The following is a 14,171-nucleotide window of genomic DNA, read 5'->3' as shown; positions in this document are numbered from 1 at the left end:
GGGCTGAGGGTGGTCGGTGGGGGGGAAATTTGGGGTTTTGGGGGTGCTTGGTGAATCTGGGGGGGTTTGTGGGGTGCGCCATGGATCTGTGGGGTGCAGGATGGGTTTGGGGTGGTGTGGGAAATCCGTGGGGTGCATGGCACGGTTGTGGGATGCGGGATGTGGTTTTGGGGTGCAGGGTAAATCTGTGGGGTGCGTGGTTCTCCTGCGGGGTGCTGGATGAGTTTGTGGGGTGCTTTCCGTGCCTTTGGGGTGCACGATGGATCTGTGGGGCACGTGGTGCCCTTATGGGGTGCACGGTGTGTTTGTGGGGTGCATGGCTCCCCCGTAGGGTGCAGCAGTAATTTCTGGGGTGCCTGGTAAACCTGTGGGGTGCACGATGGATCTGTGGGTTCCGTGACGTGTTTGTGGGGTGCACGGTCTGGTTTTGGGGTTCACGGATTCCCCGTGGGGTACAGGATGTGCCCATGGGGTTCCCGATAAATCTGTGGGGTGCACGGTGCGTTTGTGGGGGGCTGCAGGGTGGGGACCCCATCAGAGCAGGGCTGGCACCCCCCGCGTGCGTGGCTGGGACCCCGGGGGGGTGGGTGGGTCGGGGGGTGCCCGGCAGGCGCCCCATATTTCCCCCAGATTCTCCTAAACCCCAAATGTGGGAGGTGCTGGAGCTGCCATGGGTCTGGGAGGACATTTGGGGGCTCCCTGACCCCCAAATGTGCCCATTGCCACGACCCAGGGCTGCTGTGGGTGCAGAGGGAATCTGGGGCCCCCCTGACCCCCCAAGTGTGCCCATTCCTGGAGCCGGAGCTGCAGCGGTCTCTGGAGTGGTCACTGTGGGTGCAGAGGGGTTTTGGGGTTCCCCTGACTCCCCAAATGTGCTGTTCCCAGGAGCCAGAGCTGCAGCGGGCCCTGAAAGGGGTTGCTGTGTGTATGGGAAGAATTTTGGGGTCCCCCTGACCCTCCAAATGTGCCCATTCCTGGGAGCCAGAGCTGCAGCGGGCCCTGAAAGGGGTTGCTGTGTGTATGGGAAGGGTTTTGGGGTCCCCCTGACCCCCCAGTGTGTTCTTGCCAGGAGCTGGAGCTTCTGTGGGTCTGGGAGGGATTTTAGGGACCCCCTGACCCCCAAATGTGTCATACCCAGGAGCTGGAGCTGCAGTGTGTGTGCTGTGGGTGCAGAGGGGATTTGGGGTCCCCCCTGACCCCCCACATGTTCCGTTGCCAGCAGCCAGAGCTGGAGCAGGCCCTGAAGTGGGTGCTGTGGGTCCGGGAAGGGTTTTGGGGTCCCCCTGACCCCCCAAATGTGCCCATTGCCATGACCCAGAGCTGCTGTGGGTTTGGGGAGGGTTTTGGGGTCCCCCTGATCCCCCAGTTGTGCCATTGCCAGGAGCTGGAGCTGCAGTGTGTTTTGTGGGTTCAGAGGGGTTTTGGGGTCCCCCTGACCCCCCAAATGTGCCCATTCCTGGGAGCCAGAGCTGCAGCGGGCACTATGGGTGTGGGAAGGGTTTTGGGGTCCCCAATGTCCCGTCCCCAGCAGCTGGAGCTGCAGCGGGCTCTGTAGCGGTCACTGTGGGTGTAGGAAGGGTTTTGGGGTCCCCCTGACCCCCCAGTGTCCCCTCCCCAGGAGCCGGAGCTGCAGCGGGCGCTGGAGCGGGCGCTGCGGGTGCGGGAGGGCGCCCGGCGGCTGCTCCCCGCCTGCAGCCGGCCCGAGCAGGCGCTGGAGACCACCAAGACCCTGGTGCTGTGCGATGCCAGGGTGGTCGCGGCCGGGGGCGAGCTGCAGCGGCGCCAGGAGGCCCGGCTGAGGGGAGCCCGGCGGTGAGACACCCCAAAAATCGTCGCGGAGGGAATTGGGTAGCCCAAGGGATGGCCAAAGGTGGGGAGGGCACCCTATGGGACCCCCGAAGTGGAGAACCGCACAGGGGCACCCTAAAAACCGGGGAGGGTCCCCAAAGCTTAGGGAGGGGGTTTGGGGACACCATGGAAAGTGCGGCGGTGAGGGACACCCCAAAATCTGGGGGGATATAGGGGCGTTGTTGCAATGAGGGACACCCCAAAACCTGGAGGGACATGGGGGTTATGGCAGTGAGGGACACCCGAAAACTTGAGGGGACATGGGGGACACAGCAGTGAGGGACACCCGAAAACTTGAGGGGACATGGGGGAGACAGCAGTGATGGACACTCCAAAACCTGGGGGGGTATGGGGGACACAACAGGGAGGGACACCCCAAAATCTGGGGGGATATAGGGGCGTTGTTGCAATGAGGGACGCCCCAAAACCTGGAGGGGCATGGGGGTTACGGCAGTGAGGGACACCCGAAAACTTGAGGGGACATGGGGGAGACAGCAGTGATGGACACTCCAAAACCTGGGGGGGTATGGGGGACACAACAGGGAGGGACACCCCAAAATCTGGGGGGATATAGGGGCGTTGTTGCAATGAGGGACGCCCCAAAACCTGGAGGGGCATGGGGGTTACGGCAGTGAGGGACACCCGAAAACTTGAGGGGACATGGGGGACACAGCAGTGATGGACACTCCAAAACCTGGGGTGGTATGGGGGACACAACAGTGAGGGACACCCCAAAACCTGGGGTGGGATGGGGGACACGGCAGTGAGGGACACCCCAAAACCTGGGGTGGTATGGGGGACACAACAGGGAGGGACACCCCAAAACCTGGAGGGACATGGGGGTTATGGCAGCAAACATGGAGGGGAGCACCCCAAAACCTGGGGGGAGCTTTGGGGACACCTTAAACATAGAGGGGAGCACCCCAAAACCTGGGGCGAGCTTTGGGGACACCCCAAACATGGAGGGGAGCACCCCAAAACCTGGGGGGAGCTTTGGGGACACCCCAAACATGGAGGGGAGCACCCCAAAACCTGGGGGGAGCTTTGGGGACACCTCAAACATGGAGGGGAGCACCCCAAAACCTGGGGGGAGCTTTGGGGACACCCCAAACATGGAGGGGAGCACCCCAAAACCTGGGGGGAGCTTTGGGGACACCTCAAACATGGAGGGGAGCACCCCAAAACCTGGGGGGAGCTTTGCTGACCCCTCCCGTCCCCGCAGCCCCTCGGAGGGCGGGCCCGGGGCTGAGCGGGTGCCGTGCCGGGGCACCGTCTGCATCTCAGGTATGGGGGGGTCCCGGGGGGGTTCTGGGGAGGGGGAACCCCATCCTCCCTGCCTGCCCCCCCCGCGGCACCAGCTGCGTGTTGGGTGGGGGGTCTGGGGGCGTCTCAGGGGGTCTCACCCCCGTCCTGCCCTCCCCTCCCCCAGATCTGCGCATCCCGCTGATGTGGAAGGACACGGAGTACTTCAGGAACAAGGGGGGTGAGTGTTGGGGTGCCGGGGGTCCCCCCTCGCCCTGCGGTGCCCCCTGGGACCCCCTGACCCCCCCCGTGCCCCCCAGAGCTGCACCGCTGTGCCGTGTTCCTGCTGCTGCAGGTGGGGGCCGAGATCCACGACACCCCCACGGTGCTGGTGGACAGGACCCTCACCGACATCTGCTTCGAGGGAGCCGTGCTCTTGTGAGGGGGGGCACGGGACCCCCGGCACCCCCGCACCCTCCCCGGGACCCTGACACCCCCTGGGGGACCCTGACACCCCCCTAGGGGACCCCGATCCCTCCCACAGGATCCCCGGTGCCCTCACACCCCCCTGTGGGACCCTGACACCCCCCTTGACACCCCCATATTCCCCCGTGGGACCCCTGAGCCTTTCTGTGGGACCCCCAACCACCCCCACATCCACCCAGGGCCACTGCCACCCCCCGTGGGACCCTTGATCCTCCCCATGGGACCCCCGACACCCCCACACCCCTCCCTGGCACCCTGACACCCCCTGTGGGACCCTGACACCCCCCTATGAGACCCCTGATCCCTCCCACGGGACCCCTGGCACCCCCACACCCCCCTAGGGGACCCTGGCACCCCCTGTGGGACCCTGGTGCCCCCCTTGACATCCCCATGGGACCCCTGATCACCCCCAGAGACCCCTGATCACCCCCACACCCCTGCCCAGGGACCCTGCCACCCCCCAGGGCCACTGCCACCCTCCATGTGACCCCTGCCACCACCAACCCCCCCTTGGGGACCCCTCCCCTCTCCTGTCCCCGCTCCAGGGGACCCCAAATCCCCCTCTGACCCCTCCTGGGGGTGACCCCTGCCCCACCCTCCCTCTTCCCTGTCCCCGCAGTGTCCCCACAGTCCCTGGGGTGGCCCTGTGTCCCTGACCCCGCTGTGTCCCCGCAGTGTCCCCGCAGTGTCCCTGCAGTCCCGGGGGTGGCCCTGGGGGTGTCCCTGTGTCCCTGACCCCGCAGTGTCCCCGCAGGGTCCCTGCAGTCCCTTGGGTGTCCCCGCTGTGTCCCCGTGTCCCTGACCCTGCAGTGTCCCCATAGCCCATGGGGCGTCCCCGGGGGTGTCCCCCGCTGTGTCCCTGACCCCGCTGTGTCCCCGCAGTGTCCCCGCAGTGTCCCTGCAGTCCCGGGGGTGGCCCTGGGGGTGTCCCTGTGTCCCTGACCCCGCTGTGTCCCCATGTCCCTGACGCAGTCCCTTGGGTGTCCCCGCTGTGTCCCCGTGTCCCTGACCCTGCAGTGTCCCCATAGCCCATGGGGTGTCCCCGGGGGTGTCTCCCGCTGTGTCCCTGACCCCGCTGTGTCCCCGCAGTCCCTGGGGTGTCCCCGGGGGTGTCCCCGGGCTGTCCCCCGCTGTGTCCCTGACGCCGCGGTGTCCCTGCTGTGTCCCCATAGCCCATGGGGTGTCCCCTTCTGTGTCCCCGTGTCCCTGACCCCGCTGTGTCCCCACAGTCCCTGGGGGTGTCCCCGGGCTGTCCCCCGCTGTGTCCCTGACGCCGCGGTGTCCCCTGTGTCCCCAGCTCGGAGGCGGGCCCCGATTTCGAGCTGCGGCTGGAGCTGTACAGCGCGGGGCTGCCCGGGGGGGCGCAGGGCAGCACCCCCAAAAGGCTGGCCACGCGCCTCGGCAGCTCCCTGGGCCGCGCCTCGGGCCGCCGGGCACGGGCAGCCACCGAGGGGACACCGGGCAGCCCCCCGGGCACCGGCGGCACCGGCACGCTGCTACCGCCGCCCGGCGTGCCGTGAGTACCGCTGGGTGTCATTGTGTGTCGCTGTGTGTCACTGTGTGTCACCTGTGTGCCCCCCTGTGTGTCCCATGTGTGTCATCTATGTGCCACTGTGTGTCACTGTGTGTCACCTGTGCCCTGTGTGCCACTGTGTGTTCCTGTGTGTCACTGTGTGTCACTGTGTGTCCCCTGTGTGCCCCACTGTGTGCCCCGTGTCCCCCTGTGTCCCCGCCATGTCCGTGTCCCCAGTGTCCCCAGTGTCCCCTGTCCCATCCCAGGTGTCCCCAGTGTCCCCAGTGTCCCCTGTCCCATCCCAGGTGTCCCCAGTGTCCCCAGTGTCCCCTGTCCCATCCCAGGTGTCCCCGGTTCCAGCTGCTGGCGCACGCCGCGCTCTCCCTGGCCCAGGTGCACGACGGGTTCCGCACCCACGACCTCGTCATCGCCGCCGACGGTCAGTGGGGCCCGGGCACCCCAAACAGCCCGGGGCGCCCCATAGACACCCCGGGGCACCCCAAAACAGCCCATAAACACCCCAAAACACCCCAAAACAGCCCATAAACACCCCAAAACAGCCCATAAACACCCCATAAACACCCCAAAACAGCCCATAAACACCCCAAAACAGCCCATAAACACCCCATAAACACCCCAAAACAGCCCGGGGCACCCCAAAACAGCCCATAAACACCCCATAAACACCCCAAAACAGCCCGGGGCACCCCAAAACAGCCAGGGGCACCCCATAAACACCCCGGGGCACCCCAAAACAGCCCGCAACACCCCAAAACACCCCATAAACTCCCCAAAACATCCCGGGGCATCCCTAAACACCCTGTGACACCCCACAAATACCCCATGGCATCCCGAAACACCCCATAAACACCCCCAAACAGTCCAGGGCACCCCTAAACACGCCAAAACAGCCCGGGGCATCCCTAAACACCCCAAAACATCCCTAAATACCCCATAAACACCCCACGGCACCCCAAAATAGCCCATAAACACCTCATAAACACCCCACGGCACCCCAAAACAGCCCGGGGCACCCCTAAATACTCTGTGACACCCTGGAACACCCCATAAACACCCCATGGCACCCTATAACACCCCTAAACACCTCATAGCACCCCAAAACACCCTATAACACCCTGTAACACCCCATAAACACCCCATGGCACCCCATAACACCCCAAAACTCCCCACACACCCCATGGCCCCCCCAAACAGGGCAATGGGGCTGGAACAGAGGAGTCAGGGGGTCCAGGATTTGGGGGGTCCGGGATTTGGGGGGTCTGGGATTTGGGGGTCCGGGATTTTGGGGGTCTGGGATTTTGGGGGTATGGGATATATGGGATATAGGGGATATAGGGATATGGGATATATGGGATATAGGGGATATAGGGATATGGGATATATGGGATATAGGGGATATAGGGATATGGGATATATGGGATATAGGGGATATAGGGATATGGGATATATGGGATATAGGGGATATAGGGATATGGGATATATGGGATATAGGGGATATAGGGATATGGGATATATGGGATATAGGGGATATAGGGATATGGGATATATGGGATATAGGGGATATAGGGATATGGGATATATGGGATATAGGGGATATAGGGATATGGGATATATGGGATATAGGGGATATAGGGATATGGGATATATGGGATATAGGGGATATAGGGATATGGGATATATGGGATATAGGGGATATAGGGATATGGGATATATGGGATATAGGGGATATAGGGATATGGGATATATGGGATATAGGGGATATAGGGATATGGGATATATGGGATATAGGGGATATAGGGATATGGGATATATGGGATATAGGGGATATAGGGATATGGGATATATGGGATATAGGGGATATAGGGATATGGGATATATGGGATATAGGGGATATAGGGATATGGGATATATGGGATATAGGGGATATAGGGATATGGGATATATGGGATATAGGGGATATAGGGATATGGGATATATGGGATATAGGGGATATAGGGATATGGGATATATGGGATATAGGGGATATAGGGATATGGGATATATGGGATATAGGGGATATAGGGATATGGGATATATGGGATATAGGGGATATAGGGATATGGGATATATGGGATATAGGGGATATAGGGATATGGGATATATGGGATATAGGGGATATAGGGATATGGGATATATGGGATATAGGGGATATAGGGATATGGGATATATGGGATATAGGGGATATAGGGATATGGGATATATGGGATATAGGGGATATAGGGATATGGGATATATGGGATATAGGGGATATAGGGATATGGGATATATGGGATATAGGGGATATAGGGATATGGGATATATGGGATATAGGGGATATAGGGATATGGGATATATGGGATATAGGGGATATAGGGATATGGGATATATGGGATATAGGGGATATAGGGATATGGGATATATGGGATATAGGGGATATAGGGATATGGGATATATGGGATATAGGGGATATAGGGATATGGGATATATGGGATATAGGGGATATAGGGATATGGGATATATGGGATATAGGGGATATAGGGATATGGGATATATGGGATATAGGGGATATAGGGATATGGGATATATGGGATATAGGGGATATAGGGATATGGGATATATGGGATATAGGGGATATAGGGATATGGGATATATGGGATATAGGGGATATAGGGATATGGGATATAGAGAAATAGGATATAGGAATGGGATAGAGGGATGGGAGAGAGGAATGGGATAGAGAAATGGGATGTAGGGAAATGGGATATAGGGATGGGATAGAGGATAGAGGGATGGGATAGAGAAATGGGATGTAGGGAAATGGGATATAGGGAAATGGGATATAGGGATATATGGGATATAGGGATATGGGATATAGAGAAATAGGATATAGGAATGGGATAGAGGGATGGGATAGAGAAATGGGATATAGGAATGGGATAGAGGAATGGAATGTAGAAATGGGATGAGCTGCATAAACACCCCCACAATAACAGGGACTCTGTGGGATATAGGGATATGGGATATAGAGAAATAGGATATAGGAATGGGATAGAGGGATGGGATAGAGAAATGGGATATAGGAATGGGATAGAGGAATGGAATGTAGAAATGGGATGAGCTGCATAAACACCCCCACAATAACAGGGACTCTGCAGCTGCAGGTGAGGGAATGGGGTGGAGGGAATGGGATTGGGAATGGGATAGAGGGATGGGATGTATGTACCACTGTGCCCAGGACCAGGGCAGGGAGAGGGAGAGGGAGAGGGAGAGGAAAGGGGATGAAGACAAGGATGGGACAGGGACAGGAATGGGAGCAGGATGGGAACAGGGTGAAGGACAGGAACAAGGACAGCGATGGGAATGGACAAGGATAAGATAACAGGGGTGGCTGGAGAAATGGGGACAAGGACAAGGATGGCTCTCTCTTTGGGCTCTCAGGGACAAAGATGGGCATGGGATGTGTGTCCCCTGTCCCATCCCAGGTGTCCCCGGTTCCAGCTGCTGGCGCACGCCGCGCTCTCCCTGGCCCAGGTGCACGACGGGTTCCGCACCCACGACCTCGTCATCGCCGCCGACGGTCAGTGGGGCCCGGGCACCCCAAACAGCCCGGGGCGCCCCATAAACACCCCGGGGCACCCCAAAACAGCCCATAAACACCCCAAAACAGCCCAAAACAGCCCGGGGCACCCCAAACAGCCTGTGACACCCCATAAACACCCCGGGGCACCCCAAACAGCCCATAAACACCCCAGGGCACCCCAAAACAGCCCGGGACACCCCAAAACACCCCATAAGCACCCCAAAACATCCCGGGGCATCCCTAAACACCCTGTGACACCCCACAAACACCCCATGGCATCCCAAAACACCCCATAAACACCCCCAAACACCCCAAAACAGCCCGGGGCATCCCTAAACACCCCAAAACACCCCTAAATACCCCATAAACACCCCAAGGCACCCCAAAACAGCCCGGGGCACCCCTAAATACTCTGTGACACCCTGGAACACCCCATAAACACCCCATGGCACCCTATAACACCCCTAAACACCCCATAACACCCCTAAACACCTCATGGCACCCCCAAACAGGGCAATGGGGCTGAAACAGATGGGGAGGAGTTGGGGGGTCTGGGATTTGGGGGTCCGGGATTTGGGGGTCCGGGATTTTGGGGGGGTCCCTCCATGTCCCCGCCGTGTCCCCCCAGACCACAGTCTCTGCCGGGGGTTTGGGGTCCCTCCATGTCCCCGCCGTGTCCCCGTGTCCCCCCAGAGCAGAGCCCCTGCTGGGTGCCCCTCTATGGCCGCATGTGTTGCCGCTTGGCGGCCCGGCCCCGCTGCATGGACACCCCCGCAGCGACAGGGACACTGCGGCTGCAGGTGAGGGACACCGGGGGACACCGGGAGGGGCACCGGGAGTGGCACCGGGAGTGGGAGAGGGGGTGGGATGGAGGGCTGGGATCAGGAATGGACAGAGGGGTGGGGTTTTGGGGTTTATTAACACTGCCCTGGTAAAGGGACACTGCGACTGCGGGGGAGGGAACGGGATAAACGGGATATGGGGGAATAATGGATAGAGGGGAATAATGGGATAGAGGGATGGGGTATAGGGAAATGGGGTATAGGGAAATGGGATAGAGGGAAATGGGAAATGGGATATAGGGAAATGGGGTATAGGGATGGGATAGAAAAATGGGATAGAGGAATGGATAGAGAAATGAGATATAGGGAAATGGGATATAGGGAAATGGGATATATGGATGAGATAGAAAAATGGGATATAGGGATGGGAGAGAGGAATGGTATAGAAAAATGGCATATAGGGAAATGGGATATAGGGAAATGGGATATAGGGAAATGGGATATAGGGATATATGGGATATAGGGATAGGATATAGGATAGAGGGATGGGATAGAGAAATGGGGTATAGGAATGGGATGAGCTGCATAAACACCACCGCAATAACAGGGACTCTGCAGCTGCAGGTGGGGGAATGGGGTAGAGGGAATGGGATTGGGAATGGGATTAGGATACTGGGAATGGGATTGGGAATGGGATTGGGAATGGGATAGAGGGATGGGATGTATGTACCCCTGTGCCCGGGACCAGGGCAGGGACAGGGACAGGGACAGGGAGGGGAAAGGGGATGAGGACAAGGATGGGACAGGGACAGGAATGGGAGCAGGATGGGAACAGGGTGAAGGACAGGAACAAGGACAGTGATGGGGGTGGACAAGGATGGAGATGGGGACACAGATAACAGGGATGGCTGGAGAAATGGGGACAGGGAAGCTCTGGGGGTTTCTGGGGGCTGTGGGGTCTCTGGGCTCTTGGGGGTCTCTGGGGCTCTCTGGGGTGTTGTGGGGTCTTTGGGCTCTCAGGGTCTCTGGGGTTCTCTGGGCTCTCTGGGGGTCCCTGGGCTCTCTGGGGGTCCCTGGGGGTCTCGGGGGTCTCTGGGCCCCCTGTGGCCCGCCCCCAGCCCTGCCGGTGCCGCAGGACACGCGGGTGCGGGCGCTGGAGGGGGGGGCCCGCGGGCAGCCCCCCGGGGTGGCTGTCACCAACCGGCTGGGCGGGGAGGAGGTGACACACGCGCTGCTGGCCGAGAGCCCCGGCGAGGCACAGCGCTGGCTGCAGGCCTTCGGGCAGCACCTCTGCGACCTGGGTGAGCCGGGACCCCCGGGACCCCCCCCCCGACCTGCGGGAGCCCCCACCACCCCTGAGAGACCCTGCCCTGTGGGACCCTCCCGGCCCTGTGGGACCCTCCGTGCTGGTGGGACCCTGTCCCCGTTGTTAAGGGACCCCAAACCTAGTGGGACTTCCTCATCCCTATGGGACCCCCACCCTGGCAGGACCCCCGACCATTCCTGCGGGATCCCATCACCCCAGGACCCCCAACCCAGTGGGACCCCAGAGAAATGGGGACAAGGACAAGGATGAGAACAGGACAGGGACGGGGACAAAGACGGGCATGGGGACAGTGACATGGGTGGGGACAAGAATGGGGCAGGACCGAGATTGGAAGGGACAGGAACAAAACCCCCTGGGAGACCCCCACCCTGGACCATCCCTGTGGGATCCCATCACCCCAGCACCCCCAACCCAGTGAGACCCCAGTCCTGAGAGCGCCCCCATTCCTGCGAGACCCCCACTCCAGACTGACCCCCCAATGGGACCCCCTCCCCCTGCAGCCCCCTCCGCGCGGCACGGGGGGGCTCCCCGCGCCCCCGGCCCCCCCCCGTGGCTCTCGCTCTTCGAGGGGCCCCCCCTGCGCAGCCCCAGCCCCCCCCGCCGCCGAACCCTGTCCCTGGACGCCCGGCTCAGCACCCTGAAAGGCCGGGGGGGCCCCCCAAAACCCCCCCAGTCCAGCTCCTCCAGCAGCGGCAGCAGCAGCCCGGGACCCCCCCGGCGCGACCCCCCCAGAGCCCTCCAGTCCCGGGTGTGACCCCCAGCACTTTTGGGGAGGGGGGAAAGGGGGGATAACCCCCCCCCAGGGGGGTTGTGGGGGTGGGGGGTGCTCCCTGCTTCTGTTTTTTGGGGAGAAACTGGAATTTGTGCCCCCCCCCGTGCTGGGGGGGCGCAGGGCTAAACTCCAAAAAGGGGGGGGGGCGGTTTCCTTCCCCCCTGCCAAAGGTGGGTGTTGGGGGACCCCCCCCACCGCAGGGTGGGTGCTCAGGGTCTAACCCGGGGGGGGACACAGAGCCCCCCCAGCTCTGCTTTCCCTCACCTCTAACCCGGGGGGGGGACACAGCTCCCCCCCCTCCGGCAGACCCCCCCAATTAATAATATTCACTAATAATTTGCATTAAAATTTATTTAACAGCTGCTGTGTGTGATTTTGGGTGGGGAGGGGGCGTGGGGGTCCCTGTGCCCGAGTGGGGGGGGGTCCGTGCCCTCCCATCCTGTGCTGCCACCAGCGGGGGGGGGTCTTGGGGCGCTGCCCCCTCCCCAAGCTGCTCTTTTGGGGTGCAAGGGGGGGTGGAGGCTGTGCTGGGGGATGAGGGGGAGGGGGTGTCCGTCCTGGGTGCTGTGGTGCCATAGGGGCCCCCATCTCCCCGTACCTGCCCCGGGGGGGGTCCCGGCTCCCAGGGGGCCTCCCAGCCCCCTCCCCACTCGTGCCCCCCGATTCCATTGCGCCCCAAATCCTGAGGGTCCCGCACGGGGCGGGGGGGGCCGGGGCTGTGCAGGGGAGGCCCTGCCGGGGGTGTTGGGGACCCCTCCCGCGGGCTGGGGACATCCTGAAGCAGCGGCCCCAGAGATTCCCAGGCTGGGGGGCTGGGGAGGGGGGGAGTGTCCGGGAGGGGCCCCTCCCCATCCCGGGGGGGGCTGGGGGGAGACCCCCAGCCGGGAGCGCTGGAAGGAGGGAGGGGCTCTACCCCACAAGTGCTTTCACAAGACCCCGGCCCAGAGGGGACAGGGGGGACCCCCATCCGGGGGGGGCTGGGAGGGGGCCCAGACATGGCAGGGGGGGACCCTGAGCTGGTGATGGCAAAGTTGGGGGTCCCCAAGGTGGAGGAGGGAGGGGTCCCCGCTCCCAGGGGGCTGGAGGGGGTGGCAGTGGTGGCACATTGTGGGGTGGCCGTCACCACGGGGCTGGGGGGGCTCCCGGGGGTGGCAGGTGGAGGGGTCCCTGTCCCCGGGGGGGTGTGGAGAGTCCCGGTGGTGGCACATTGGGGGGTCCCTGTCCCCGCAGGGCTGGTGGCATGGGGGGACCCTGCTCGGGCTGGGCTGACGGGGGTCCCCAGGGTGCCACACTGTGGGGTCCCTGTCCCCACAGGGCTGACGGGGGTCCCCAGGGTGCCACACTGTGGGGTCCCTGTCCCCGCAGGGCTGGTGGCATGGGGGGACCCTGCTCGGGCTGGGCTGGGGGGCGTCCCCAGGGTGGCAGAGGGAGGGGTGCCCCTCCCCATGGGGCTGGCGGGGGTCCCGCTGGTGGCACTCTGGGGGGTCCCTGTCCCCGCGGGGCCGGGGGGCAGAGGCGGCGGCGGCCGGCGGGGGCTGGGGGGCGGTGCCCCCCTGGGGGCGCCGGGCGGGGGGCTCTGGAGGGGCTCCGGCCGGCGGAAGATGAAGGCGGATTCCGTCAGGCTGCGCTGGTACCGCAGGAAGGGCCGGCGGGCACCTGGCGGGGGCGAGCGGTTAGCAGGGACCCCCAGAGCCCCCCGTGCCCTCCAAGGCTGCCACGGCACCTACCGGGGGTGCTGCCGGGCACGGGGGACGCGGACGTGGAGCCCGAGCGCTCCCGCTGCCGGAAGAATTCCCGGGGGTTCTGGGTGCGCTGGGAGACCAGGATTGCGGCTTCCTGCGGGACCGGGGGGTCAGCGGGGGTGGCACGGGGCACCGTGGGGCACCACGGCGGGGCCAGTGTCCCTGTGACCCCCCGGGGCAGGGAGGGACACGGTCCCGGCACTCACGGCCGCCGTCCCGCTGAGCCCGGTGCGACCCCCGCGCTCCCGCTCGGCCGCCTCCTGCTCCCGCTGCTGCTGCTCCTGCGGGACACGGCGGCCATGGGAAACGGATCCCTCGGGATGGAGCCTGGATCCCTTGGGATGGAGCCCTGGGTGCCCCGGGAGAGGGCCCTCACACCTCCCCGGGTCAGAACCCGTCCCGCATCCCCCTGCAACAGATCTGTGTCCCTTGTGATGGGATCCCGCTCGATCCTGCAGGATGGACCCCCCGATCCCCCGGGATGGACACCCCGGATCCCCTGCGATGGACCCCCGGATCTCCTGGGATGGACACCCCGATCCCCCGGGATGGACCTCCGGCTCCCCCGGGATGGACCCCCGGATCCCATGGGATGGACACCCCGATCCCCTGGGATGGACACCCCGGATCCCCCGGGATGGACCCCCGGATCCCCCGGAATGAGCCCCTTCAGATCGCCCAGGACGGACACCCAGAACTCTCTGAACCCCCTGGGATTGACCCCCCGGGATGAGCCCTAGACTGCCCGGGATGGAGCCCCCGTGTCTCCCAGGACAGACCCCCCCGATTCCCCTAGACCCCCCCCCCCCCACCACCACCCCCCCTCCCCACCCCCCCACC

General features: G+C 62.7%; 2 protein-coding genes across 2 annotated transcripts in view; one reads left to right on the top strand and one right to left on the bottom strand.

Annotated features, from left to right (window-relative positions):
- RTKN (rhotekin) overlaps positions 1–11,809 on the top strand; it is a 13,180-nt gene extending 1,371 nt beyond the window's left edge. The window contains exons 2-11 of the mRNA XM_041473844.1: positions 1,619–1,812; positions 3,071–3,132; positions 3,278–3,331; positions 3,411–3,528; positions 4,874–5,092; positions 5,434–5,528; positions 9,402–9,570; positions 10,511–10,899; positions 11,318–11,461; positions 11,790–11,809. Coding sequence (XP_041329778.1) covers positions 1,619–1,812; positions 3,071–3,132; positions 3,278–3,331; positions 3,411–3,528; positions 4,874–5,092; positions 5,434–5,528; positions 9,402–9,570; positions 10,511–10,899; positions 11,318–11,461; positions 11,790–11,809 — 1,464 coding nt within the window. The remainder of the gene's footprint in view (positions 1–1,618; positions 1,813–3,070; positions 3,133–3,277; positions 3,332–3,410; positions 3,529–4,873; positions 5,093–5,433; positions 5,529–9,401; positions 9,571–10,510; positions 10,900–11,317; positions 11,462–11,789) is intronic.
- A 40-nt stretch (positions 11,810–11,849) lies between these two features.
- LOC121356944 (drebrin-like) overlaps positions 11,850–14,171 on the bottom strand; it is a 6,317-nt gene continuing 3,995 nt past the window's right edge. The window contains exons 9-13 of the mRNA XM_041473843.1: positions 13,538–13,612; positions 13,317–13,425; positions 12,943–13,245; positions 12,188–12,891; positions 11,850–11,855 (exon numbers count right to left, since the gene is read on the bottom strand). Coding sequence (XP_041329777.1) covers positions 11,850–11,855; positions 12,188–12,891; positions 12,943–13,245; positions 13,317–13,425; positions 13,538–13,612 — 1,197 coding nt within the window. The remainder of the gene's footprint in view (positions 11,856–12,187; positions 12,892–12,942; positions 13,246–13,316; positions 13,426–13,537; positions 13,613–14,171) is intronic.

The sequence above is a fragment of the Pyrgilauda ruficollis genome, unplaced genomic scaffold, assembly GCF_017590135.1.
Source record: "Pyrgilauda ruficollis isolate IOZ18807 unplaced genomic scaffold, ASM1759013v1 scaffold302, whole genome shotgun sequence".
Classification (NCBI taxonomy): Eukaryota; Metazoa; Chordata; class Aves; order Passeriformes; family Passeridae; genus Pyrgilauda; species Pyrgilauda ruficollis.
Note: the sequence above shows the minus strand (reverse complement) of the source record. Positions and strands in the feature narration are given on the sequence as shown.